We start from the raw sequence: 27926 nt of genomic DNA, 5'->3' as shown, positions 1-27926 counted from the left end.
AATGTATGAATACAAGGACGATGTAAAAGAGAACTCCTTTTAGGAATTTGGTAATTGATGTTGGCGAAATGTTGGAAAACGTGAAAGCTCGAACGAGATTGAAAACAAGGTCAAAGAGTTAGGAAAAGAGGGGTTATTGTTACTTGTTCCCGTGCAAGACACTTAAAATTTGGGTACCGTATTGCGATCGGAGAAAGCGTTGTTGTGAAACGGTGTGAAATCCCTTCCGTTTGGGTTTTCGCGGCTGAAACCCCGACGATGTGTTTGAATACTCCTGCTTTAGCTTTACATCATTTGGTTCAGTCACTCATGCATTATGTTCATATTTATTACATGCTACACCATCTCGCGAAAACCAAATCTCGCAATCTAGCAATTAAACTCCGCAATCAGATTCTTTGTGAGGATTCACGCGTGTGTGTTGTTCTAATTTTTAAACATAGGCATTTTTTGGTTTCTTTAAGGACATTATGAGCTCATCAGTTTGCTCACCGGAATGTTTGGTTTCGTATATGTGGGCTGGTCGTATCCTTTTACAGAGAGAGAGAGAGAGATCTATATTGCGAAGCCTTGAAATTGTTGTGTCCGCCAGGAAGGCCTAGATACGAATGCAAAACTGTTTTTTCAGTTTTGTGGTGCCATTTTTTTGGATGATCAGTCAATAGCAATTCCTGAAACGATTGGCAATTTCAATGAACCGTCTCCGACATCGCTGCTATCGCAATACGATCCTGTTTTATCTAATATTCATAGTGCAAGGAAGTTATCTGGAAAGCTGTATATTTTATAACGATGTAATATGTGCGAAAACGAGCACAGAGCTCTTGAAACTTTTTCAACATTTTTCATTAAAAAAAACCGCCTAAACTATGGCTAAAACGAAGTAAACTTCGTTAAATGTGAGTTTTTCAAACTTGAAAAAGTTCGATTACTTGCACTTGTTTAAAATATTTATATGAAACTACAGATCCAACTAGCAACATGAACCTTCAAAGGCAGCGTATATTTTAGGGAAATCAAAAGTCGTTGAAAAGTTTTTGAAAATTTTATTGAAACAAAAATGAATAGCAGCTTTTACGAAATAGCGGACAAATTACTAGAAAGCATGTCGTTCAAAACAACTACTCGAAACATAAAACTGGTCTAGAACAGGGAAACCATTGCTTGTTTAAAGATATATTTACTATGCCTCTGATTCCTGAATAACTACCAGAGTTGTTGATTTTCGCTTTTGATTGAAAGACCCAGTTTCAAGATTCAAAAAGAACTAAAAACATTACTATCGGTTGGGTTTCGTATACAAAAATCTACACCGCCGCCGTGAGTATATATATATTAGCAGCCAGATGTACTTGATTGAAGCGTTAGCAAGAGTGGAAAAGAAGAGGTTGAACGTATTTCTAACAATAAAAGCTACTATCACGGCTAGGGCATTGATATCATGAAGAAGAACAAAACACAATGTAATTGAACATGCGCGTGAAGAATGTCTAATTGTAGTGATAAACTATGGAACATCTATCACCACCAACATCATAATATTTGTACGAGACAAAACGTGAAATGTATGAAATGAATAAAGAAACTATTCAACAAACGAATTACGAATGGTGCTAATTTAATGTCACATTGAGAAAATGTTCCACGTATGGCAGTAATAATTTATGGTCAAATTAATATTTTTATTTTTCAATTTTTAGGCTAATTGACTCGAAAAGGCTCACTAGAAGAAATCAATTAGCTTGAAGAGTAGCTTTTGCAACATGGCAAACTTGTTGAAAGAGAAAAAATGTACAAGTCTAACGGGTTCGCTTGATTCTGCGCCTGGTGCCAATATCCCCCGAACGACTCTTTCAAAATAGTCAATCACAAACGCTTCAAACTGATCTTGCGGATCGTTTGCGTGTGCATCAAACATGCTCCTAATGCTCGGTGGTAGTTGGATGCGAGTCAAGTTCAGCATGGCTTGCAAGTGTTTATAAGAGTGCGGCAGATAAATGCCCGGAATCGTTAGTATACTAATGCCCGCTTGTCGACACCGATCGCGATAGCGAAAGAACGACTCAGCGTCGTAGAGCGTTTGCGTAAGAAGAAAATCCACCCCACAGTCTATTTTTTCTCGCAGATAACGCAACTCATCCGTTTCTGATGGGGATTGATGATGACCGTAAGGATATCCTCCAACCCCGATAGTAAGCTTGTGGGTTTCGTGCTGTCTGAGATATTTTACTAAGCCGGCTGAATGGAGGAAAGCCTGCGCTGGGTTTACAGTATCTCCGCGTACGATGAACACATTCTGGATACCGGCAGCCAGCAGTCTGTCGGCCTGTTCCTCCGTTAAATTGTAGCAGGAAACATGGTTCACAACGGTGTAGTGAGCCTTCTGAAGTCGTTCCGTCAATTGGAAGGACGGTGCGCACTGGAAATCCGCATCGTAACGCAAGTTTTCGTCCGAGATCCAGGGAAGTGCGCAAGAGATGGGCTGAGGCGAAAGTCGCTCTAACGCTTCAATGTCGAAGTCATCCTTGGCAGCGACTTCGATTGAGTACGCGATCGGTAGAGTGCCACCAGCGCCTTCTACGGGGCTACGGAAGATTTCTGTTAATTTCACGTGAAGATCTCTCTTGTCGATCACGATCGTTTCGTTGCTTCCCGCCATCACGATCACTAGACTAGCACTCGTTGCGCTGCCGGTGCCGAGTGCGCAATTTGCTGTTAACTTTTCGGTAGACAAGCAATTGATATTTCTGGAAGAAGCACCCCAGAGTGTCTCTGATAACGAATCCCACTAACTATTTGCGGTTGCCCGTCTACTAGGAGGCAGCGCGATAAGATAAACCCACAAGCTGCAAAACAAATGAACTCAATATTATCATCGCATACAGTTTCGATCAAGTAGCTGTAATGCATATGCACTAAACCTACCATATACAATAATTCGTCAATTTAGCACGTTCCTAATGGCGGTTTCGTGGTGACATCATGCTTTGCAGATTCGCGCCGATCGTGAGAAAACCGCCAACCGAAGTCATTGTTTTTTCACACGCCGTAAATGACAGCTGTTTTACATAATCGTAAGGCATTTTCGTAAAACCGTTTACAATTCAGAAACACCAACGATCGTACTCATGACAGTTGTAGCGCCGTCGCAGCAGGCCGTAGAGTAAAAGCGCCCCGTAGCGAAGGGTGACATACAGAGGGGTGCGACAAATATAAGGGTGCGCATCACGGCAAGCGCGGGTTTGATAAGCAGTGCACGCGATTCTTTGCCGTTATTACCTTCTTTGCCGGTGCTGGTGTGTATTTTATCATAATCAATTTCGTTCAATTAACAGAAACCAAGACGTTTTTGGGAGGGAGGACTAAATTCTAGCCAATTGGGCTGGTCAATCGGGTTAGTTGTTACGTTGAGTTCTTTTGCTGTGGACCGGTCCGTAAGAGCAGTTGAACATTATCAGGTCGCAACGAGCAGTATGCTCGAGGTGTACGTAGCACTTATCGTGCTAGCAGCTTGTCTGTACTTCAAATGGAGCTGCAGCTACTGGACGCGAGCAGGAAATGTGGCCGGGCCGAAACCGTTGCCGATCTTCGGCAATCTGCTGGAGCAGCTGACTGGCCAAAAGCATTTTGGAGAAATCTTCGAAGAAATGTACCGGTCTTTTCCGCAAGCTAGCTGGGTTGGGTTTTACAAATTTTCCAACCAACCAGGAGTGGTTGTGCGCGATCTGGAGCTGGTGCGAGAAGTGATCACGAGCAGCTTTTCCTCGTTCAACGCAAACGATTTCCACGTCGATGAGAAGGTCGATCCGTTGCTCGCGTTCAATCCGTTCACGCAGGTCGGAGACCGGTGGAAGCAGAGACGTGCAGAAATGACTGCCGTCTTTACGATGAACCGCATTCGCAGCACTTTTCCGTTGGTGCAACAGATAGCCGAGGATTTTATTCAGTACATTGATCGTACGCGTAAGATTGATGCCCATTTCGAGGCCAAAACCGTGAGTATGATGCCTCAATAAAAGCCGTTGTTTGAATCATTCTCTGATAATTGTTTTTCTTTTAACTAGATCTGCACGTACTACATAGTTAATGTAGTAGCTAGTGTCGCGTTCGGCATCGACGCAGAATCCTTTACGAATCCTAACGCAGAGTTTCCACGCATGGGTCAAGCGTTGTTCGCACCAACATGGATGACGGCTATACGATCGCAGTTGGCTTTGTTTGCACCAAACCTGGCCAAGCTTCTACGTGTACCGTAAGTCTCAGATACGCGATAAGAAACGATCTGGACTATTCATATGTATTTTATTTTACAGATTCGTTCCCAGTTACGTCGATCAGTGGTTCAGAAATATGGTTAACGAGACTATACGTCAGCGAAAGCACACGAAACGACAGGATTTTTTCCAGGCAATGTATGACAATCTGTCCGAAAATGGAACCGTCGAAGTTAATGCGAACAGTATCGTTGGCCATTCCGTAACGTTTCTGTCGGAAGGCTTCGAAACCTCCAGTACCTTGATGTCTTATTTGCTGTACGAGGTTGGTATATGATTATTCTTGGAACAATAAGACATATATTTAATTCTTCCTGTATTTTGTGCTCTTTAAGCTTGCAGCCAATCCGTCAGTTCAAGATCGAGTAGCTGAAGAGCTGCAAACTGTTTTGGAGGAGTGTGAAGGAAAGCTAACGGAAGCCAGCTTACATAAGCTAGTCTACATGGAAGCAGCCATGATGGAAACGCTTCGTATGCACAGTCCAGTATTTACACTCCCACGTGTATGCACAAAGGATTACGAGCTTCCGCCACAGTTTCCTAATGATACAAAACGAGTAATCCTTCGCCGTGGCATGTCGGTCGTTATACCGGTATCAGCCATCCATTATGATGCGGAGTTCTATCCACAGCCGTATGTGTTCAATCCGGAACGTTTTTTGGAGGAAAATCGTAAAACTCGACCACGACATGCATTTTTGGGATTCGGAGAAGGTCCTCGATTGTGCCTAGGTATGTACAAATACTGTGTACGAAAGAGCGGATAAGATTTCATAATCAATGTTTGTATTTTTTTAAGGAATGAAATTTGCGCTGCACCAGACCAAAACAGGCGTTGCAACATTATTGAATAAGTACCGGGTGAAGCTGTCCCCTAAACAGGAGCTTCCCTTGGAATTTGCCAGAAGCAGCTTTTTAATGGCTCCGAAATCGGGTATATGGGTTAACTTTGAAGATCGCAAGTAGATCGCGTACCATGCATCACATACCTGTGTTACCAATGACGAAAACTATTCTTGAATTATATAGCACACAATGATAGTAGGATTTCTTCAAACTGTTGAAGAAACAATTGAAATAAATCGATCGTTTCATTCCAATTCGAAATCTGCAGTCAATATCCTTTTTTCGCTCCTCACTTTCCCCAAGATCACTGATGACAAGGTTTCCGATCTGGTGTAGACCAAATTACATTGTAATGTGTTTTGTTTGGCGTTGTAACGAATGACAATTCAGATCCGTCAGATGTTGTTTACATTCGGCTATACGTCAGTTACCAAATAAATTTGGCGTCGTTTTAAAGAAAACGCGCTCGTTCTTCTATTACAGATTTAATAGTAGCAATTAGACGCATTAATTTTTAGTGAAGCTATGGATAACGATCGGTTAACGCAATTGCCGATGTCGAGAATCCGCACCGTCATGAAAACTTCTCCCGATATGGGAAACATCAATCATGAGGCGCTGTTTTTAATGTGTCGAGCGGCCGTACGTAGTCCCAGCTTTACCCAGCGCAAATTACTCAAAAATCGGTGGTAATAATTTCACTTTGTTTTCACAGGAAATGTTTATAGATCACATGGCAAAAGGAGCCCACAGGGAGGGAAGAAAAACGTTAGAATACAGAGACCTAGCTCAATACGTCGAGGACGATGATAAGTTGGAATTTCTGCTTCAGATCCTGCCCAAGAAGGTGACGGTGAAAGAGTATAAGATGATGATGAGCAAAAAGCCGGAATCGGATGAAGATAGCGAAACTGACGAAGAAGAATCCGAGAAAGAAGAGCAGGACGATGACGATGTGGTCGAGATAGTAGAAGATGAAACGGAAAAAGCTAAACCAGAGGATAGTGAAGATTCAGCTTCGTCTAGCGATGAAAGTAATAGTGTAATTTCGATTGATTCTAGCTCGGACGAGAAAGAAAACTCTAAAAACGTTAGCAATAAGAAATCGCCGATCAAACACAAAACAGGAGATTCGCCCTAAAAGAATATTCTCAAAACGGTGGAATTGTGGCGCTTTGTAAAAAGTCATTTAGTGGTTTGATACCAAGGTCAGCCATCCGGTTGATTTGTTCTAATCGCTGTTTCCACATAAGTTTTAATGATAGGTAACAAAAGTAAACCCACTACGTACCTTTTTATGGATCATGCCCAATTGTTGTAGGACCATTGCTGGGAGAAGAACGGGCGGTTTTCAACAGACTTATGTTGGTTCGATTATTTGTGTCGTAAATCAGCTATAAATTTCATGCAGCTTTTAATTTGAAAATACTTTCTTCGCCGAGCATGCATGACGACAGTATCGTGAGGACAATGTATTAATAATTGAAACTAAGTTTTTCATGTTCAAAACGGTCGAAATATCCATGTGAAAAAAAAACTCAAGATTGATAACATTTTTAATCGAATCCAATAATATTGTGACTATTAATTTCATAAATGTTTGCGTTTTTTGTCGTTCATTCAACCCGCTTTTGTGATCCGAACTTGTTTTGCTATGTGAAGCTGTATTAATAAAATTCAATAAATTATTGGAGGCAGTATTTTGCCTGGTCTTTGTTTTAATATCTTGTGATACGGAATATTAGTTACCTTAGTTACTTCCTGATTTAAATTTCATCAACGAATTCGGTCAAAAAACCAAGTGACATAGTCATCTTTTGTTATGACGTTTTGCGTGCAGATGTGTACAAAACTCATGATCTCGAACTCGTAGGCAACCAATCCAATAAAATTGGTTTCCATGATTATTATCGCAGTCTGTGAGGGATAGTATCGTCGATTATTGAAGGTTTTCTTTAGTGCACTCACGAAATAGGCCAAATTTTCAAATGTTTTCGAGTATCAGAATGTGCCAGCAAGTGTGCTCCCTCTGATATGCAACGCTTGTAAATGTCATGTCAGCACTATCTGACCATGAAATAAGCCTATATTCACATGCTCTTGATGTGGCAAAATTGAAATTAACTTTACAAAAAGCTTATTGCTTAGTGCACAGCTAAAATCCGTATACGGCGGTAGCGGTTTCACCCGGTGGGTACGGATCGTTCTTTTAGTACAGTAAAAGGTGCAATTGATATGGCGGACAGAACTACCGTAGACGAACGGCTGATTGCCCGGTTCAATCAGGAGTTGGGAGCGGACCTTAAAAACATACACAAATGTGCGGATTTGGTAAAGTTTTATCGCTCGGAGCTGGAGGATTTGCGGGACAAGGTAACTGTTGAATCGGGAGGCCATTTTTTTGACCAGTTCAAGTTCAATCTGAACGTTGTTTTACACGCATAGGTAACACTTACGGAACCAGGATGCATCCCGAGTGTTAAAGCGATGATCGAAAACAGCAAAACCACGCTAGAGGAGCTCGACACCAAGCAGGAAAGACTAGGCGTGTTCGAGCAGAAATTAAGCGACCGAATCGAAAAATACCGAAAACTAATGGAGGAAGTGGGCGGTAAAATGGAAAAGATTCGAGAACTGCAAACTGTTCGGGATTATATGGCGCTTATAAAGGATATCGAAAACGTAAGCCAGGAGCTGGACGTGTCCGTTAATGGCAAGGACGACGGTAAACCGATAGCGCTGTACGTTGCCCTCACCGGCCCGAACAGCATCCTTGATCGGATCAAGGACATAGAAGCGCCGCACCTAAAGATGTACGCACGTAACACCGCGTTCCACTGGCACGATGTGTTGACCGCGAAGTACTCGGCCGAATTTGAGACCCTGTTGAAGGCAATCAAGTGGCCGAACCTGAACCAAACGCTCGAGCAGTTCAATCCCTCCAAAGACCACATCCACAAGCTCGTGGTACTGGCGGAGTATCTGTTCCTGGTGAAGCTACCCGGTGATCAGGATCTGCTCAGCGTGAAGCTATCACCAAGCATTATCTGCCCACACTACACGGCTCCGGTGGCACTGTTCGTAAAGCCGTTTCGGTTACGCTTTCAGTTTCACTTTACGGGCAACAAGCAAACCAATCGTTTGGACCGCCCGGAATGGTATCTAACGCAGGTGCTAACGTGGGCGAAAGAAAACCACATCTTTGTGGGGCAACATTTTCAGTCGCCGGCACTCCGGGCGGGCATAGTTAACAGTAGCGTGAGGGTAAGGAATAAGCAACGAGGACGGCTGGCTCGGGAGACGATTACATATGTACCACATTTGTTTGCAGTTAGAGTTTGTACGCGGATTGGTGCAATTGGCGGTGGAGAAGCTGTTGGCAGATATCGAACAAATAGTGCAGGATGAGGCGCTATTTGCGCACCTCATCGATGAGGTTTTGCCGTTTGAACAGGATCTTAAAACTATGCTCGGGTATCCAAACAGCTACCCTAGCGTCGTTTCGGTGCTGGTGCAGCCCGTCTATTTCCTCAAGTGGATGGCTATCGAAAAAAAATGTGAGTGTTTTTGGTTTTTTGCTTAGTTATCTCGAGCATTTGAATTCAAAATCTTCGACAAAATAGCGCGAACGCTGTTGTCGGTTTTAGTACTTAGTGCTAAAATTAAATTTAGCATGCTATAATAGTAATTTAGTACCAACTAAGCATGCTATAATACGCTCTATAAAACGCTTAAAATTTAGCTTGGACAAAATAGCTCCATCTATGAGTGAATATTTTAAGCGTTTTCTAGCGTAAACAACGCCACCTAGTTAATACTAGACGTACTATAATGCATTTTAGATCCACCTCTTAGCTGGTATGCTCTCTTGTTATGCGACAAATTTTTTCGGTTTTGCCCGATCGGTGCGCGGGCAATTTTGTGGATCTTCATAATTTTACCTATGTAACTTTGCACGCTATCAATAATTCGCTTTTAACGACCACGTTCTGTGCGTATCCATGCGTCTCTTGGCGTTTGTTTGAATAGTCAGCAGTATCTATCTAAATTGATCATGACTTTGAATTGCTTATGCTTTATCAACGTAATATATAATGTGCTGTATTGTAATAGATAATGTACTGTATTGTATCCACCTACACTGCGCTGTAACTGTCGTCCGTTTGCTCACTGTTTCTAGTTACTACCGACAAAATGGATGCGATGCTAAGCACTGCCGACCCGTTTGAACTCCTAGATCCCGCCAAACTCGACGAGTTGAAGATACCGAAATGTGCCGATCAATTCATACGCCTGCTGGACGCGATAAAGGAGCGCTACTGTTGCCTACCCCAACCCCGACAGCAGCTACAGTTCCTCGAGCTGCAACTCGAGCTAATCGACAACTTCCGGTGTCGTCTGTTGCAGCTGTACAACGACGGCGTTAACCCAACCAAGATCCTAAACGCGCTCAACTATTTAACCTCGGTTTTACGCGAATGGGGCGAAAACGTGCACTATCTCCATCTGCACGCCGCCCTGTACGGTACCGACGCAGAAGAAATAAGCTCCGTGTTCGATCAAACGATCGAGGAGCTCAACTATTGCCACCAAAAGCTCATCGAGGAGATGGTGACCTGGATCGTGCATGAAATCACTTCCCGCTCGCGAGCGTACCGGTACGATCTGTGGCCATCGCTGAATCTACACGAGGCAAAGGAAACCATCATGGTGTCCGCATCGGCAAGCGAAATGTTCCAGACAACCGTGAACCATCTGCACAACATGGAGCGTGAGCTTTCGCTGAACGTTTTCCTCACCGTGGTGCGTATGATCGCAGCCGAACTGGACCAATGGATGATCTCGAGCATGGTGATGAACACGAAGTTTTCCACCGGTGGTGGGCAGCAGTTCCACTACGACATGACGCGCAATCTGTTCAGTTTGTTTAGCCAATACGCAAAGAAAACGAATTTGTTGTTTAAACGGTAAGTTCATGGTTGATCCTTCGCCACGATCCTTCGATCCGTTGACATTTAAACGTCCCGGTTTTTATGCTTCATTTTGTAGGATTAATGATGCCTGCACGTTGCTTACCTTGCCGCTTGGTTCCGCTGTACTGCTGCGGGATACGCTGCTGTCGGAAACGCTCGACGACGATGGTGTGACACGCGTGCTAGAAGAAGTCGGTGTGGCGATCTGTAACAAAAAGTTCGTCCTCGGTTTGCTCGATCGGCGAAACGATATGCCAAGCATTTCCTAACCGTGAGCGCGTGAAGAACAACTCATGGTGGTGGTCCCCGTTAAAATGGTGTATGATTGATAATAGAAAATTCACATAAAATCATTCCATTTTGCGCTAGCGTCTCTTTACTTTCCCTTAACCTAAACATCGTATCGTCACTGGTCACGTTGCTTCGCATGCGTTCGGCAACAGTTGAGACTCCGGTTGGTGGAGGTGTGCATTTCGATCAATATCTGATCGAGCGGTTTGCCCTTCGTTTCCGGTACAAGCACAAACACAAACACCACAAACGCCGCAGAGCAGGCGGCAAAGATCCAGAAGGAAAGGTACGTGCCCGCTTCGTCGGAGATGAGCTGGTACAGCTTCGACACACCAAACCCAACGGACCCGGCGAACATCGTGTAGATGGCAGCGGCGACAGCTTTCACGTTGGTTGGGAAAACCTCACCCAGGATGGCAAATGGGACCGTCGCAAGCCCGACGGTGTAGAACACGATGTAGATCATGATAACGGCAAGCGGGATCCAACCGATTCCGCTGACATCAACTTCCTGCTGGTCGAGGAAGAAGTATAAACCCACGATGAAGGTGCCGATGGCGCAACCAATGGTGGAAATTAGCAGCAAAGGACGACGCCCGACACGGTCTACTATCGAGGATGAAAGGGCTGCCGTGACCAGTTGAATGACGGCCATAATGATGGACGATTCGTGTGCTTGCAGGCCCGTGTCGACTTGGTCGAAAATTTGCTGCGAGTAGGCGATCACCGCCTGGCTGCCACAAAGCTGCTGAAGAGCGCCCAGCCCCAGGATGATGATTAAACTACGCCGATTGCCACGGTTCAGAAGGTCCCGGAAGGTGCCACGGTTTTGCTGGGATCGTTCGACTGCAGCTTGCATCATTTGTAGTTCCTCTTGGACGTCACTTGTCCGTCGGAGCCACCGGAGGTTCTTCTCCGCCTGTTCGGGACGGTTTTTCGCGAGCAGATAATACGGAGACTCCGGCAGCCAGAGAAACAACACGAAGAACGTCGTTGGGAAGGCGATCGATATCCAAGCAAGCGTCCGATAAGCAACATACGGTCCGATGGTGTACTCGAGCAGGATGCCCGTTTTGGCCATCACCGTAAGCAGTGTCCCGATGGATCCTCGAATGCGATCGGACGCGATCTCACCCAGGTACAGTGGCATCGAGGAGTACGCCATACCGTACGAGATCCCACTGAGTGCGCGTGATATGAAAACGACGGTGACGGACTCGCCGACTCCTATCAGGACCCACCCGACGATGCTGGGGATGACGGCGAAAAGGAGCGTAAATTTGCGGCCCACGAAATCGATCAACCACGCGGACACGATCGGACCACCGATCGAGGTTAGCACAAGGATCGACACGATCCAGGAGCTTTCGTCGGGTGTTATTGGAAGCGGCGAGTCGTCCTTCAGCAGCCGAGGAAGTGTTGGTGATGTCCAGCCGTACGATGCGGCCACCGAGAGCATGAGCAGAGTGCCTTTCGAGATATGTGAAAAAAGAGGATCGAAAAACAAACCGTCACAATTTAAAAAACAAAAGCCATCGCTTCGTCGTCGCCTGCTTTTATCTTGTCTCACGAAAGACAGCGGTCGATATGTATGTTGAATAATCCGAACAAGGCAATAGGATGAGCGTGATAAGATAATGTTCATGATAACTCTTCAGGTGTTTTGCTGGTGGTCGCTCATTATGCACTCTTTGCCCCATTTGCAGCAGGTTTACATCGTACCGGTGAAGGCGGCCAGGTATTGATGAGAATATTTTCGAAAATCTTTCACATTGCTCCACACGCCCATCTTGTGCTTGGGTGGTCAACTTAATTTCAGCTTAATAATTTCACAAAAAGCTGCTCTAAAATTGCACACGATCTGTTCGGTAGCAAGGAACGCCGCAAACTGACCATCTCAGAATTGATTGCCACCGTCGGTACCGGTCAATAGCAATGGCTAATTTTTCATTCGATTACGTCTATACAAAAATCATCGATTAGCGTCCGTCAGCAAACGGTGGGCTGCTGTTCTCTCCCACCCACCCCAGAAGCCGCTGGTGGTCGCGAACCATCCGACACTGAGTTTTTTCTCATATCATCCGGATAAGAGGCACTTCGAGACACCGGATGAAAATCTGATAAGCGTCTTCTCCGCCCCCGGCCGATTTTCTTGTACCCGCCGGAACCCGTCGGTTATAATTGATTGTTTTCGGGGAGGGCCACGCGTCTGAGTTATCATGGTGACGTCGGACAGTGTAACGCGCGCTGGACGACGCATCCCTATCTCAGGGATGAAGGACCAACCGCGCCTTCGTTGGATGTGGGCGTGATCTGTTTTATATCGAGGTCGTTGTAAATTGGGAGGTCGCACTCGGTTTTGTCCTTGTTGTTTGAATTTTGTGTTAATTTAGGATCTCAAAATTTTGACTTTATGACTTATGTAAGTTTAACAAACCACTCCATCAGTCGAAAGCATACGAGAGCAATGAGGCAATTATTAAATACCTGCTTTATTGCTGCAATAACTGGAAAACTTCGTACCAACGATACCCGACACGATATAAAACGTGATATCACAATTGGCAGGAGACCAGATAACGTGCAGACAGTTCTCGTAATGCTAGACTACCCCGAAAGAAGACAAAGTTCATTCGATTAATGGCTCCGGACATAAAATTGCATCAATGTGCCACCGCATCCATAAAGAGCTGCCTCTGGGAGGGTGCGCTTTAAACGAACAGCGACCCGTAGTTCAAATGCATGCGGAGATAAGCATTTTTAAAATCGTTGACCGCCGCTCTAATGTAGTTAGTTTAATTTCAGCTGCACATAGCTAAATTTCAACAGTCTGGCCAATTATGGCCAACAATTAGCTACCGGTGTCAAGGTTTCAAATGTTTTGAAACCCCCAAAAAAGAGGATCGCAATTCAATCGTCGTAGGTAGAACCCGCTCCGGGCTGCACTTATCATGGATGGCTTTAATCGTGGCACTAAGTAACTGCCCTGAAAATGGTGCTTTTATGATGTGGACCACATAAAAGACTCTTTGAACACGCGGCATGTGCCGGTCTTCTGCCGGCAACACTTCCCACGATTCTGGTGCATCATAAAACGCGCTGTCGAGTAATGACCCTCTGATTATACCGATGCCGCGCTCGGCGCTGGTTTTGGGATAAGGATCGTACCTCATTTTGTTGCCAAACGTGGCCAAAGGTGTACTTGCGTGATAGGATGCTAGCTGAGAATGCACCCGAACCGAAGGGCCATGGACGTGGACGGTTTCGCAACGAATATCTCGCCGCGTTGGCTGGTAAGCGGGTGGGTTCTTAATAATCATCGTACTTTTAGGCTCATCGTTTTGTTGTCTCATTTTCAACCGACAGCAACGTCGTCTCTGGTGGCTTCGGTCGCTTGTGCTGGATGGTCTTCACCGGCCATACCGGTGCTCCGTGGAAAGGATTCACCGATTCCCATCACCGCCGACGAAGGGTCCTGGATCGTGTCGTTGCTATCGATTGGATCCCTTTTCGGACCGATCATTTGCGGTTTGTTCGTCGATCGGTACGGAAGACGGCTTGTGTTGCTATTCAGTGCGGTTCCCCTCATCGCAGGGTGGTTAATGATCGCTTTTGCTCAATCAATCGGAATGATGTACGCGGCCCGGTTACTGCATGGTGTCGGTTACGGGCTTGCTTATTCGGTTACACCGATATATCTGGGTGAAATTTCATCAGACAGAGTGCGAGGTTCGATCGGCGTGCTTGTGACGGTGATGGCCAAACTGGCGTTTTTGTTCGAGTACTCCGTCGGTCCGTATGTGGGCTTTCGTGCGCTAGCCTGGATTTCCTTGGCTCTTCCCGTGGGCTTTATCGTGCTGTTTTTTTGGATGCCGGAAACGCCATATTTTCTGTTGGCACGAAATAACCAATCTGGTGCTGCTGAAAGTCTCCGATGGCTGAGACGTGGCGCAGCTATCGAAGAAGAGCTGGCTCGAATGCAGAAGCTCGTACTGGACAGCAAGCAAAAAGGAAACCCTCTCAAACAGCTGCTGCTTGCACCTGCGAATAAGAAAAGCCTAGTGATTATCCTGATTCTTTCGCTCGGTATGCAACTGACGGGAATCAACGCGATCCTTGGATACTCACAGACGATCTTCTCGCGTTTGGCGCTTCCACTTACCGCTGCTCAGCTGTCAATTGTCCTTGCACTAGTGCAGCTAGGATCTGTGCTGCTGCCTACTTTCCTTGTGGATCGCGCCGGAAGACGACCGCTGTTGCTCGCATCAACTGCCGGTTCCCTGCTCGGATTGTCCACCTGTGCCGTGTACTTTACACTGGATGAAACTACCACCGATATTCTATCACCCGAACCAGGTGCTGCCCACGGTTGGGTGCCGTTTGCGGGTGTGCTTATGTTCATTATTTCATTCGCCATTGGATTAGCGACCGTTCCTTTTGCTATACTCGGAGAGGTGTTCCCTAAACACATCAAGGCAGCGGCAAATGCCGTCTTTGCGGTAATAACGTCCGCGGTAGTGTTTTCGGTAGTGAAACTGTTTCAAATCATTTCGGACGGGGCGGGAACGTACGTTTCGTTCTGGATCTTCACAGGATGTACCGCTTTGACGGGAGTTTTGATTTATTTCGTGATCCCAGAAACTAAGGGACAATCGTTCGAGCGAATTCAAGAGATAATGATGCGCCGTGGAAGGGCGAACATCCCTTCGAGAGATGATAAATTAAATGGATCCAAATCGAGACCGTTGCTTTGCTGATACACTATTTTGTTTAAGATAGAGCTATTACGTATTTTAGTTATTGAGTTGAATAAAATAACTTGTTACTCGCTAGAAATAAGGCTTATGAATAAATGTAGTTGGTTTAAACTGCCTGTAAAATGGTTTTTAAATGTAATCCACGTTGTCATCCACGCTACCTTTTGTACGAACACGTGACTAAAATTCAAATGCCAAGCGATAAACCTTCAAATGTCAACAAATGCCCATTTGTAAACAATAACAAAAGCTCAGCTGTTTTGCTTTTAGTTCATGTATCTGGTCGCGAAAAAGGAATAAATTGAACGTTTTTGGAACAGTGTATCCAACAAAACTAAGTCCTTACTATGTATAACGTAGTCCGAACACCGCATCTTCTGACGCCAACAATAGTCGTGCTAATTCTGTTGTTTCTAATACCGACGTCGTCGGAAAAGGAAGTTGACTGTAACACCTTACGAATGGGGCAGTTCATGTGTCCAGACCCGGCACTACGGCAAATCGATCCCAAAACACAACAACTTCGTGGATGCACCCAGGAAAATAAAGCACGTGTTTGGTGCATTGCTGCCGACGGCATCATATGCAGTGAGACGAAGAACACCAGCTTCACGCGTGAAATGGCGTGCAAATGGACGTGAGTATAAATAACAAACATTTGTTAGTCACCTAAACGTTATTACTCCTGTTTCATCTGTACGTCTTTGACTTTCAGCAATGGCTATCACTTCGATACCGCGTTATTACTTTCGGTGTTTCTCGGCATGTTTGGTGCAGACCGGTTCTACCTTGGATATCCGGCACTGGGGCTACTGAAGTTCTGCACCCTAGGCTTCATGTTTCTGGGCCAACTGGTAGATGTCATTCTGATAGCAACGCAGGTTGTCGGACCCGCCGATGGCTCAGCGTACATCATTCCATACTATGGTCCAGTCATTACGGTCGTAAGAAGCGATAACTGGACGTACCGACTACCGCAGGACAACTGGTGATTGCTGGCAAACATATTCCGGCTATCCCAGTGGCCACGAACGCCGAACTAAGCTACGAATGACGCTTGCCTTATTGGAATGGGTCACAGGAATCGAGTTAGCTAACTCTTTGCCCTACTGAAGGCTTCTTTTGAGGAGTCCTTAATTGTCGCGTTCAGATGAAAACGTACAAAATGTGATACGATCGATAGTGTAGACTAATTTTTGCCCTAGTGTAGAACTGAAACTCCGATAAAGAAAAATGAAAGTATAGAAAGTAAAATTTACTTATGAATAAATGGATTACTAAACGTTCAAGTTACCCATAAGCATTGTTTTTCTAGATGGGCTTTAAAAATTTGTCGAATACAGATAAAATTACTCGTTCAAACTACAGCTTTACTTGTTGGAGTTATATGTTAATACCAATGTACTATGTTAAGTAATAAATCCTAGATATATGGTTTTACTTATATAAAATTGTGTGGCCTTTCTGTAAATAAACTAGTAAAAGAGGAACGAACGATGCATCCAATGGAATTAGACTTAGGATAAAACTTAGTTCAGTTTTTTTAGCATGATTCGAAATTTAGCATGATTTTAGCAGAAATTCGAAGTTTGCAAGTTGCAAAAACAAGAACTACAGCATAAAAATTTGATCGATACACCCCGGATTGGGTTTGCAGTTATATACATTCGTTTTTTCTCGTTTTCTAGCCGTTATAACTCATGTCTCGTTAGTAGCGAGCTGTAGTGCTGTTTTCGATTTTTATGTGCAGATTTTTTTTAGCCTTGCTCTCTACAACGAAAACAAAATGAACAGTTCAATATGCCGGGGTTTTTTCTTGCCTTCATTTTCTATTTCACCTTTAGCGTACACCTTGCCCATCTGCAAATTGACGACTGCGTGTATCGATGCCGTTGCGGTCGAATTTGTTCGCGAAGGCAAATTTACGATGTGCTTCTTTTTGCCTGCTGGCGCCCTTTACTTAGGACCGGTGCAGGGTCAAATTTACGACGGCTTTTCGCTGGCCCGTTTGATCCATACCTGTCTTGCTGGTGGGGTGGTTCACCCTTGGCCCACCTGGCCACGTGTTCCGTGCGGTGTGTTGTGTGCCGGTGGAGCTTTCGGATGGTTGATGGATGAATGATGTGCCAAATCGCTTTCACTTGTCCTCCTTCTTGGTGGGGGCACAGGAAATGGGTCAACAAATAAACGTGTAACGAAGAACGAATCGTGCGCTGCGATGTGCTCCGGTGAAGCCGGTATACAATGTAAAAACCGTTCAATCACTGTACGGTAACCGATGGCAGTGAGAAGAATACATAAGCAAGGACATGGTTGCGCGGGAGGACGAGTCCGATTCTTTCTGCTCTTTACGACCAAACATGATCAAGGCCATGGGGCTGTGATGATCGTGATGACTTCGAAAGTCATCCTTTTTATGCGGAATACATTTTAATTTATTGTCCATCATAGGACCCGGTGAAAGGAGGTTTCAGCCTTCGGCGTGTATCGAATGGATGATGAACTTGGCAATATTGCCAATTTCTTGCAGTAATGGACGATGTATGATTTGGAACGAATTCGAGGGCGAAATTAAGTTGTACGGTACAGTACCATTATATTGCCATCAATTACAACAGGCAGCTGAGGAAGAATGCAAACCAGAGGCTGAAGGTAATAAAGAACAGAATGAAAATGGATTTATATCTGTATCTAACACGTGTTTCGTACGATCATCGTTCGACAAAGGATAATTGAAAATGTCTTGATATGAATAGTGTATAAATTAATATAAATATAGAGATCGTTACAGTTCGCTTTATATTTTAAAGTGTCGACTTAAATCCGTCTCCCATCACGTTCATCACGTCCTTCCACAGTCCTTTAAATCCTAACCTCCGTCACAGAACCATCGCTGAGTGTAGTCCCCTCGAGGTTGCTTCGGAGCTTAGGTTGTGAAATTGCAATAATCAAACCCCAGTGCTCCAGCTGGAACCGACAACCAAAAGGCAACGGCAAAGCAAAAAAAGGGTTAGAAGCAAAACAAAACCACCCGAATTTATGTGTGTCAAGAACTCGCAAACTTTGGGCCAGCGAATCCTTTGCGAACCGCTTCGTTCCCTTTTCACCCGGCGGTTTCGATCACTCACGCAAGTCAGTAAGCTGGCACCGTACGAATCCAATAGCCACGAACCATTAGCATAACCGATGCTACCGTGCCCAAATTATGTATCTATGCTGCCGTTTTCACGAGCCGGTTACGATGCCGCTAACCTGGTGGGCCCGACGGTGGGTGGAATTGTTTCGCTTTTCGCGTGTCATTTCGGCAAACTTTTCCAGCAGTTGGGAACGGGCTGGTGTACAGGTACTGGCGAAACAGGGCTTCGATTTTTGAGCCCATGGCCAATGGAACGGGTAGATGCGGGCACACAGGAGAAGGCTGCTAAAGGTCTCTTGAATGCAGAAACAAAAAACGAATGGCGTTCGTCACTCAACGACATTGAAAGGACTGGCAAGGCAGCAGCAGCCTCGAAGCGCGATGAAGTCAGCTCTCGACTAAAAGGATCCGTAATTTTGGTCCATCGACTGATCGGCAAATGAAAGCGCCTAAAAGTATGCAACCGTTCTACACCCAGCCCCATGAAAGCGTAAGGATCAATACATCCCAAATACTTTTGAGTACCAGGGGGCTGGCAAGTGCGTGGGAACACGGCTCCCCGGGAACCCCCTGCACCCTCTCTACAGGGTCTCGGTGGAAAAACCCCATTCTTTAGGGCACGTCATGAGCGTGGTATAGACACATCATCATCATCAACGTTCAACGTTGGCTTCTTGACTCTTGGCTCCAGTCGCACCGCGAGTAACTCCATCCGTGTCTTCACCCCCCTCGCGGGCTCCCCCCAACCAAGGGTGGTTGTAAGAATCCACTGAATGAAAGCCAACACCCTCTTCGGAGGCGTCCCGAAGCCCGCGCTCGACAGGCCTGGTCCTGCGGTTTCCGGCGCTCCGTGCTCGCTTTCCTCGCGCGCGCGAAAGGAAAAGCTAGCGTTTTCCCTAGCGTCTCGCAAGCCCCATTTTCTTCGCTACCTACCTCCCCAGGAGCACAGGATCGTCGGGTCGTCGGGTGCTTGGTTCGGGTTGGCCCGCGTGCGCCTCGTGCCAGAGGGCATTGGCATCCGGCGTTCAGTCGCGCGCTCGGCCCAGGACACAGGCCACACGCGCGCCAGCAGTCAGTAGGGTTCCGCGTGTCCGGGGGAACCCCTTTCGACCAGGAAGTGCAGGAAACGGGCCGAAATCCGCCACCGCCTGCGCGTCGCGATCACCACGAAACCGTGAAACCGTGTGTGCCCATCTTGTGCGCGTGGGAACAACTGTCAATCCGTGCTTCGATGCCATAATAGATCGTAAATCAACACACACACACACACGTGCGCGAGGGTGTACCCCGACAAAGCGACAACAAGCCGGTGGGGGTGGTGACGGTAAAAAAACCCCCCCGGGAGCCCTTTTTGGGAAAGCCAGACGGGGCTTTCTTTTGCTTGGGACGACACGAGACCCTGCTGTTCCGAGCGTGCTGCTGGGCTGGTGTTTCGGTTTCGGGTGTCCTGTAGGTGATTCGGAGCATTGTTCGAGTTCGTGCTTCGTGCCAGAAAAAGCCCTGCGGAAGTGCGGTTAGAAGAAGCAGAAGAAGAAGCAAGAGAAAGAACAAAGCGTGAAAACCCGTCAATCGAAGCTCGGAAGGTGCGCTTCGGCGCTCGTCGATTGTTCGCAATCCCTGGCCTCGAAAGGTGCTTTCCAATCGGTGGTCCCATTCGTCCTCGCGGTGTACCAGGACACCGTTTGGTGCTTTGCTTCTTCTTCTTCTACGCTTTCGTTTGTCTCTGCTGACGCGAGCCGTGGTTTCGCGTACCGAGCATTTCTCCGTTGGCACCCCGAACGGGCGGTTCGTCCTGTGCGGATTTTTACATACCCCCTCGCACCCTCCCTCGTCCCACTCATTCCCCATCCCTTGTTATCCTTTTTGCGCTGTCACTACCCCATCCCACCCTACGCCACTCCCGTCCTTTTTCACCCGAGCGAGGGTAAGCTGTCGTGTGTCGGGGGATTGCGGTTTTTTCGCTTAAAACAAGATCATGTCGAGCGCTCGCTGCTTAAACTGGTCCCGACCGCCACCGGGACGGCATCCAGCACTCCGGAAGCAGCTGTCCTGCGTCGAGCCACCGGTTTCGGTCGTACCATCACCGGTACCGCATCCGACCACCGGTACCGGGCGTCTCCATTCGGTAACTAGCGGCCAACCCGGCGGGGATACGGACTTTCGGCACTTTCTCGTCACCGGTGCGATCATTCACACGAACCGTTTGCAAACCTATCACACCTACAACCAGGCGCACCGCGGGGCCAGCGCATCCTTGCTGCGGTCGCGCCCATCCTCGCTGGCCGGAGATCCTGCCGCTGGTGGCCAGCAACAGCAGCAGCAGCGTCGCCGTCCATCCAGTGCCAGTGCCGGTGGGTTGTCCGTTGGTGAGGATCGTGCCAGTCCGGCCCGGTCCAATCGGAGACCGATCCTGTGCCAGCAGTTGTCGTTGGACCGGAGCATCCTGGTGGCATCGACGATCGCGTCCGGCATGGCGACGGTTGCGTCCGGTGGCACTCTGCCTTTGACGATGGGTGGCGAGCGGGACGAGGTAGGCGACGGGTGGGCCTTCAACCGGAAGCAGCATCGGCCGGGAACTGGACCCAGAAACGAGTGCGTATTCCATAGTCTACCGTTCGTCGTTTGCTAGTGTGGGTTTGTTTTTTGCATCCTTTTTGTTTTGAGGGGAGATGGGATTTTTGGAGATACCAGAAATTAATCTCAATCGCAGTGCTGAGCGTCAAAAGGACTAAAAGGTGGCGCTTTCAAGTTTAATAGTGTTTTTTTGTTTTCCTTCCCAAGTGAACCGGTTACCTACAGCTAGCCAAGGATAATACTGTAGCTTAAAATTGTGTTTCCGCACCAATCGCATCGTTTGAACGTCACTTATCCCTTCGATGGGCCACTGAGAGTAGTGTAATTGTATCAGTAGTGTCGGTAGCACTCCTCACGATCAGCTCAAACACGTATTACACCAGCGCAAATGATGTATTCGAAAGTATGCGTTTTATGTAAGGAACTTCCCCCAACGTACGGTTGATCCTTTCATTTGTTTTCCCCTTCTTAACTAGTGTAATTTTGTGAACAAAGTAGCATAGCTAAAAGGACTACCAACTAACGGTGTCATTTTCCAACTTCAGCTCCGAACCGGGCACCAGAAAAGGGCTTAAACCCGGCAAGGACTCGCGCATCAACATTAAAATCTTTCTCGGCCAAACCGTTCAGCACGATTCCTCCGACACCGGTATCAGCGATACGGAGGGCGCGAGTCCAGCGACAACGGCAGCGGTGGCAGCCCTTCAGCAAACTAGCCAACAACGTTCGAGTCTGCCCTTCCCGAAACCAGAACCATCCACCATGAGCGTGGTAAGTTGAATGGGGGCTTCTAACGGTTCTCCGAAAAAAAAATCCACCCCTCCAGAAAGGTTAGTGAACTAGCTTGGGTAGCATGTGGATTGCGTGTGTGTATGTGTGTGTGTGGGGGGGAATCGGGAACGAATTCGTTCCACACACCAAACAACACCACCCGCACACGAAAAATGCATAACGTGCCGGAACGAGGTCGTCGGCACACGCTGCGAAAGTGGGCCACCAGGCGGCTCCATTCCGTCGAACTTGATAATGATAACATCCTTGTTTGGGGGTGGAGGGTGGTGTCCTAGCGTCTGCGTAGCAGCAATTTAAGGCTCGGGGTTGGAAAAGTTCTCAACGACAGGTAGGAAAGGATTTTGTTTTTTAAACGAATCGAAGGTCAAACCGCTCCTTAGCGCAACTTCACCAATCTGCCAGTGGCACCCGTCATTTGGGTGGCGAGGACTAAGCCAACTAAAGTGGAATTGAGCCAGTTGCGAGCGGCCGTACTACGCTGCCGAAAAGCTCCCTCTAAATGTAACGTAGTTGATCGATTTTCCGGTAGCCGGGTGAAAGCATGACAAACGGCTCCAGCGGCTGCGGCTGACATACATTCGCGTTGTTTTTCCCAATCGCAGAAGGCCAGAAGCCGTTGTATTATTTGTTTGTTTTTTTTTCTCATGTCATTTTTTGTTTGTTTTAAAACGTCTGCACTCAACGCGCAATTTCGCAACGTGCCGCGGTCACATTGTTAGCGGAACAAACTCGTTCATTACAACGAGCTGCTTCAGATGTACGGCATTCAATTCCCTCGGAGTTTGGTTGAAGGTTTCCTCGCAAGGATACACCACCCTCGGGCCAGCTGTTTCTCGAAAACCGGTTTCTCGAAAATATCCTAGCAGTAGCAATGTTACATTTTTTTCTTCTATTTCTCCTCCCACTCAACCACGCCTGTCAGTTTGATTTGACTCACCTCGTGACGACGGCGTCAGTCCTTCTGCACCTGACAGACCCCTTGGAGGACCCAGGTTCCGCAATCAGGTCGACCGGTTTGCGATTAAAAGTGCAGCACCGTTTCGTGACTGCCTCCGATTTGCTTTTTTCCCCCACCGAGTGCGATCCTCGTGCATGTTTTACTCATTAGAATTGAGCGGGTTTCACTGGTTGTGAGGGGTGTAAGGGCTTGCGATATCGAACATTGCGCGCTGAACAGAACAAAACAGAGGTTTTCCCAATCGGTGGAAAAAAAGAATCCGGAACACACACACACACACACAACTGCACCCGGCCATGATGCGCTCGACACTCCCACGCGCCTTCGTTGGGTTGGTTTTGTTTTGTCGGGCTCGGTGGTGTTGCCGTGGAACATGGTGCAGGTTTATGCACCGGTCGTGGGCACTGGAAGGGCATGTTCGGTAACATGAAGGGCTCTAGATGTTAGCTCGTCCCACCCAGCCCGGAGGACCGTTTCTACCGTGGGCCAGTTGCTGCCGAACGGCGATCCAAGGCACAACCAGTAGGGCTCGCATCGTTTGGCCCTTCGCGCGAAAAAGTGTACACCTTTCCGAAGGGTGTTGAACGGTTGAACGGCAAATTGAAGTGCTTGCTCATTTATCTAACGCAGGATCTTGTGTACAAGCTGATATTTTTGTTTTTATAAATCGAATTTGACGTACATAATTTGAGGCTGAATTATTTTGAGCCACTGACGTAACGAACCCACCGAAATAGCGTTAGAAGACATTCGTGTGTCTCCAACGGTAGTGTAAATTACCATTTTGTTACCAACGATTAAACAAAGCCCTTCAGCTACGTTATTTAACTAGCTCTATTGGTGTATATTCACCTAAAAAGCCAAAAACGTACAACAAATAGACCGAAACCCGAACGGATGCGCTTTCCAACGTGTGCCTTCCTCTCGATGGACTGCTTTTGCGGCGTTTCAGCTCATGTGCAAATGCAGCGGACACTCAACGGTCCTGTAATGAAGTAGTTAAACAACCATCCACTCCCCGAGTGAGGTGTAGGCTGCTTTCGCGTCAGCACCAGCGAGAAAGTAATGTGCATCGCATGCTTCCGCCGACATTAGCATAATTAGCGAATGCACCCGGAGTGCTCCAGGCACCGCTCGTCGTCCGTAAGGTGAGAAGGCGAACCACGAAAGGAGAACGGGAAGGATACTTGACCCAGTGAATGGGGTGGCTTTTGCTGAAATAAAAAAAAAACCAACAACAACCTCGTGGAACAACCACGGCTGTGGGGTGTGAAGAACAATTTGCATTCTCACACGCGAAAGCCCCACACACGAAGCAGGTCTATTTTAAGCTGTAGCTGCTAGCCACGCAGGAGCAGGGTGATTAAAAACCAACTGCAGCTATATTACTGTCACCGAGAACGCCGTCGGAAAGGGATTTGGGCCTTGTGCGCGCTGCTCCCAGAGCGGGAAGCACCTTTTATTTGATTCCCCATTAAACACCGGTGGGAACTCAGATAACAGGCATATTGTGGCTATCTTTTCGCGTTACCGCTCGGAAGACCTTCGGTGGTCATCGGACGTCTCGTCGATCGGATGATTGATGGTCTTTTTTTTTTTTGGTGCCGCTGTCTCACAACGGTTGCGAGAAACTTCCTTCGGTGGTCTGTGAACGTTTCGATCCGTCGTATCAGTAGTTGCAGAGCGAGCTGGTGCAGAATTCGCAGTGCTGGTAGCCCTGATTGCCGGTTATGCTGTGGCACGTCGTTTCGTACGAGGCTAACTGTAACGCACATCCTCGATCGTACACGTAGCGCCATTCCGATGGAACTGCAAAACACAAATGCACTGTAAGGATGCGATCTGATGGAGGCGCATGGTGTTTTTTTTCTCCAATACGAACCATAACGTTGAATGCGGTAACACACGTAACCGTAATTGCGAGCTCGTGGCCACGGTGGGATGGTTGCAAGCGTTGGGTACCAAGTTGCTAGTGGCGGTAACGTCTGGGTGGGGTACGTTGGGGCAGGTGTTGTGGGTAGGGTTGGATACCCACCATTGTTGTTGTTTCCCGTACCCCAACCACCACAAGAAACGGCTCCCGAAATGCCCGAACCGCAGTCAGAACACGAGTAACAGACTAGCTGCGAGCGGGCTGCAAACAGAAGCGGTATCCTTCACATCCTGCCACAGAACGAAACGCCTATTTCACCTGCCCAACTTACCTCCACCGAACAGCAGGAACAAGGACACTATCAACACCAGGAAGCGATCCATTTTTGTGTTTCTCCTCGAAGGGAGCACTCGCGCACTTTTAACGAAAGGATCGAACCGGTCCTCTCGATTGCTCCAGTTGGACTGGCACCTAAATTGGCTGGACCAGTGCGTTTCATCTCGGAATTTCATCCCTCAACCCTAAGGTGTCTTCCACCCGAGATAAGTTCCCATGGTGGGCGGACCGCAGTGGGGCAAGAGTAGCAGGAGAGAAAACTCGCGACTCATCATTGTCTAATCGATCTGACGAAGTGATTCTGGGCCTTCCCGGTTTTGGTCGCCATTGCGTATGCAAATGTTATCTGCGTCTACATGCGGCACTGATAGCGCTTTTGGGGAAGCAAAATAAAAGAAAATCAGCTCCCCAACAGTCGGGTGATCGGAGACCGATAGCACGGATGGAGGTGTTAGGCAATAGGGAGCATGCTGTTTGTCTTTTTTTTTGCATTACTTTGTGTAATTTCAGTCCCCTTTCCTATGCCTGAGTCGGATGGACGCGTCATAGCTGTGGAATGCAGCCCACAAGGCATGCCAAAAAGACGCGTGACATATTACGGAGATGAAAAACTCGCCACCAAAAAAGCAGCCGAAGGAATGTTTGGTAACGCGTCGGACGTGCGTCGATCAATCATCGGCGGCGTCGAGACGATCGACATTTTGTTTGCCAATATCCAGTGAGGTTATTTTTGCACACATAAAACACCCACCCTTTCGGCTGAGCAGTGCATTTAAGCGTTATGAGATATGGGGGCACATGAGAGAAAAAAAATAACACAACTCCTCGTGGCAACTTGCGCCGGAGGAGCTGTCGATCGTTGGATTTGATTGGCAGCAGCATTAGCTGGGCAATGGATGAAAAAGGAAAAGAAAGAGAGAGAGAGGGAGCTGTAAACAGGCAACTAAGTACCCGCGCGTGCTTTCCAAATTCTTTCCCGAAGTGTTAAATTACATGTCAATTACACGTGACAGCGCCAGTTCGCGCGAAAGCGCAACTCATTGCAGCTCACTAGCACGTGGGCGAGCGCGCGTGCGAGCGATGCATTGCAAGCGTTTAGCCTTTTAGCGCAAGGAATTGCGTCACTGCATGGCCCATAGGACATCGAGTTCGTGTCAAAATGGGGGTGGAGGTGACCCATTTTGGTGTGCTTTCATCGCACTCATCGTGAGACATAGTTTGCATGTTTTTGGATGGAATTATTGAACCGAACCTGCAATGTGATTAAATGGCGACAATTTTTCTCGTTCACAGTCCACCGATTTCACGCCCGGAAAATCCAAACCCACCGTTGGGACCGTGAACCCAAACACAACCCCAAACGCTGGCCAAAGCAACTCAAACACACCGGCACCGGGAAATGGGTCGAGCGGGCGTACATCGTCGCTAGCACAGCGCCGGGCCCAATTCCAGGCTAATAGGCAAAATTCGGAAGCCCACGATCGACGCCACCCGCCACTGGTGCGGGCTATGTCCGCACCGATCCGTCCAGCCGATACCGACGCTTCAAAGTTCCTGCAGGGCAAGAAAAAACCGCGCCGTAGGAAAGTGCTTAGGTGAGTCTGTTTTAGAGGGGACGACCATCCTTTGAACGGTTCTCATTTGTTCCGTCTTACGTTGCAGGGAAAAGGACGATTACAATATCTGCGAGGAGGATGAGTACAGTGACGATGAAGGTTGTAAGATGGCCCCAACAGGGCTGGTCGGTGTGGCGGCTAACCTCACAGGCAGCACGGCCGGAAGACAGATGCCGGCCTGTATTATGCCGATGCGATCCCGTTCCGTGCTAGGTGGACCTTGTGACATTGAAACGCTTGTTTCCCTGCTCAGTTCCGGTGGTAGCGACTCGGAAAAGGAACAGGAAAGCGCATCGCAAACCACCCCAGCCACGGGATCACAGTCTCCAACGACTGCCGGGACGGCTGCTCTCAGGGCGGCACAGTTTTCCTCCGTTCAGTTTGCTAAGGGACGCGCTCCGATGCTTAAGAAGGCGGGAAAGTCGGTGTCGTTTCAGGAGAGCGATCTCAAGCCGGCTGCTACGGCTGGGCTGAATCGGGACTATCGAAAGCCAGCGTTTCAGCCGACGGTGGCTAGTCGTTTGCGTCGTACGCAGCAGCTTGTCAGCACGCTTAACGCTTTCCAGCTGAAGGATAAAGGCCACAGGTAGGTAATTCGTGACTATCTTTTTAAATCTGCCTCTCTGGTTGTGTCAGTACATTGATTTCGCTTTCGTTTCAGTGATGAAAAGGATACGAACGAGGAGAAAAATGAGCAACCAGCTCAAGAGGATAACGAGCGCTTAGACGGTTCGTCCTTGTCGCCGGAAGTCCCGGCAATAGTTTCATCCTCCAGTTCCAAAGCAGAAACAAATAAACCGGCCGGTCTAACCAGCGCTTCGACGAATGGCGATGTTCAAACACCAAAGGAGCAAGAGTGCTACCGGTTGTTCCTGAAGATGTCGAAGAAAGGACTCGCCGTCTCGTACGACACCATCCTGCGCGGAATGCTCACCCCAACCGAGCTGCGTGTGTTGCAGAAAAAGAAAAACCACCAGCGTGCTGAGAACGCCGCAGAAGATGGCACCGATTGTGATCGATCGATGGAAAATGCCGGTTCCGAAAATGGAACCCCAGTCGAGGAACTTCAGCTTAACCGGGGATCCTCGGTGCGTGATGGAGCGTTACAACTCACCATACCGGAGGAACCTTCGGTGATTCCAAATGACGACGAACATCAGAGCGTGCACAAGGAAAATGTGTTTTAAGCCTCGACCAGGATCAGTTTGTCTCATAGTGCACGATTTCGTTGGGTTAAACGTGATTTGTTTTTCCTTTTTTCCTGTTATTTTTCTGTGACGTCTTGAAGAACTGTGATAGAGGTAGAGAATGGCCAACGACGCCAAAGACAGACCGAGCCAGGTTCAGGTCCTGGGCGTGTGCCGATGTGATGTGGAATGTTTGAATCTTCGTTAAAGCCGTTTCTGTTTCCCGTTGATGCTATGCAGAGTTTAATGTAATATGTTACGCTAATCAGTAATCAAGCCGCCTTTGGAGAACCTAAACCCAAACTGTTGGTTT

General features: G+C 47.5%; 8 protein-coding genes across 8 annotated transcripts; 6 read left to right on the top strand and 2 right to left on the bottom strand.

Moving 5' to 3' along the window:
- Nucleotides 1-869: 869 nt before the first annotated feature.
- On the top strand, nucleotides 870-10525 carry LOC128725929 (RINT1-like protein). Its single transcript, XM_053819703.1, has 6 exons — nucleotides 870-883; nucleotides 7367-7493; nucleotides 7566-8384; nucleotides 8452-8677; nucleotides 9301-10087; nucleotides 10170-10525. Exons 1-6 carry the CDS (start codon nucleotides 870-872, stop codon nucleotides 10360-10362), a joined length of 2166 nt encoding a protein of 721 aa, XP_053675678.1. The 3' UTR covers nucleotides 10363-10525.
- Nucleotides 1297-3019, bottom strand: LOC128725933 (5,10-methylenetetrahydrofolate reductase). The gene is made up of 2 exons (XM_053819706.1): nucleotides 2926-3019; nucleotides 1297-2846 (listed from the first exon to the last, which is right to left on the bottom strand). Exon 2 carries the CDS (start codon nucleotides 2657-2659, stop codon nucleotides 1724-1726), a length of 936 nt encoding a protein of 311 aa, XP_053675681.1. The 5' UTR covers nucleotides 2660-2846; nucleotides 2926-3019; the 3' UTR covers nucleotides 1297-1723.
- On the top strand, nucleotides 3198-5357 carry LOC128725931 (probable cytochrome P450 308a1). Its single transcript, XM_053819704.1, has 5 exons — nucleotides 3198-3995; nucleotides 4065-4252; nucleotides 4314-4539; nucleotides 4610-5006; nucleotides 5074-5357. Exons 1-5 carry the CDS (start codon nucleotides 3474-3476, stop codon nucleotides 5238-5240), a joined length of 1500 nt encoding a protein of 499 aa, XP_053675679.1. The 5' UTR covers nucleotides 3198-3473; the 3' UTR covers nucleotides 5241-5357.
- LOC128725934 (chromatin accessibility complex protein 1) lies at nucleotides 5646-6553 on the top strand. The gene is made up of 2 exons (XM_053819708.1): nucleotides 5646-5762; nucleotides 5836-6553. The coding sequence occupies exons 1-2, from the start codon at nucleotides 5646-5648 to the stop codon at nucleotides 6259-6261; spliced, it is 543 nt and encodes a 180-aa protein (XP_053675683.1). The 3' UTR covers nucleotides 6262-6553.
- On the bottom strand, nucleotides 10426-12173 carry LOC128725932 (facilitated trehalose transporter Tret1-like). Its single transcript, XM_053819705.1, has 2 exons — nucleotides 12107-12173; nucleotides 10426-11854 (listed from the first exon to the last, which is right to left on the bottom strand). The coding sequence occupies exons 1-2, from the start codon at nucleotides 12171-12173 to the stop codon at nucleotides 10500-10502; spliced, it is 1422 nt and encodes a 473-aa protein (XP_053675680.1). The 3' UTR covers nucleotides 10426-10499.
- Nucleotides 12174-13598: 1425 nt separating this feature from the next.
- Nucleotides 13599-15029, top strand: LOC128724559 (facilitated trehalose transporter Tret1-like). The gene is made up of 3 exons (XM_053818283.1): nucleotides 13599-13677; nucleotides 13751-14951; nucleotides 15023-15029. Exons 1-3 carry the CDS (start codon nucleotides 13599-13601, stop codon nucleotides 15027-15029), a joined length of 1287 nt encoding a protein of 428 aa, XP_053674258.1.
- Nucleotides 15030-15488: 459 nt separating this feature from the next.
- Nucleotides 15489-16172, top strand: LOC128724558 (TM2 domain-containing protein CG10795). Its single transcript, XM_053818282.1, has 2 exons — nucleotides 15489-15778; nucleotides 15857-16172. Exons 1-2 carry the CDS (start codon nucleotides 15489-15491, stop codon nucleotides 16131-16133), a joined length of 567 nt encoding a protein of 188 aa, XP_053674257.1. The 3' UTR covers nucleotides 16134-16172.
- Nucleotides 16173-20252: 4080 nt separating this feature from the next.
- Nucleotides 20253-27613, top strand: LOC128724557 (uncharacterized). Its single transcript, XM_053818280.1, has 5 exons — nucleotides 20253-20869; nucleotides 21397-21622; nucleotides 26104-26405; nucleotides 26473-27012; nucleotides 27088-27613. The coding sequence occupies exons 1-5, from the start codon at nucleotides 20253-20255 to the stop codon at nucleotides 27611-27613; spliced, it is 2211 nt and encodes a 736-aa protein (XP_053674255.1).
- Nucleotides 27614-27926: the final 313 nt, after the last annotated feature.

Source organism: Anopheles nili, chromosome 3 (genome assembly GCF_943737925.1).
Source record: "Anopheles nili chromosome 3, idAnoNiliSN_F5_01, whole genome shotgun sequence".
Taxonomy (NCBI): Eukaryota; Metazoa; Arthropoda; class Insecta; order Diptera; family Culicidae; genus Anopheles; species Anopheles nili.
This window is presented reverse-complemented; position numbering and strand designations above follow the sequence as displayed.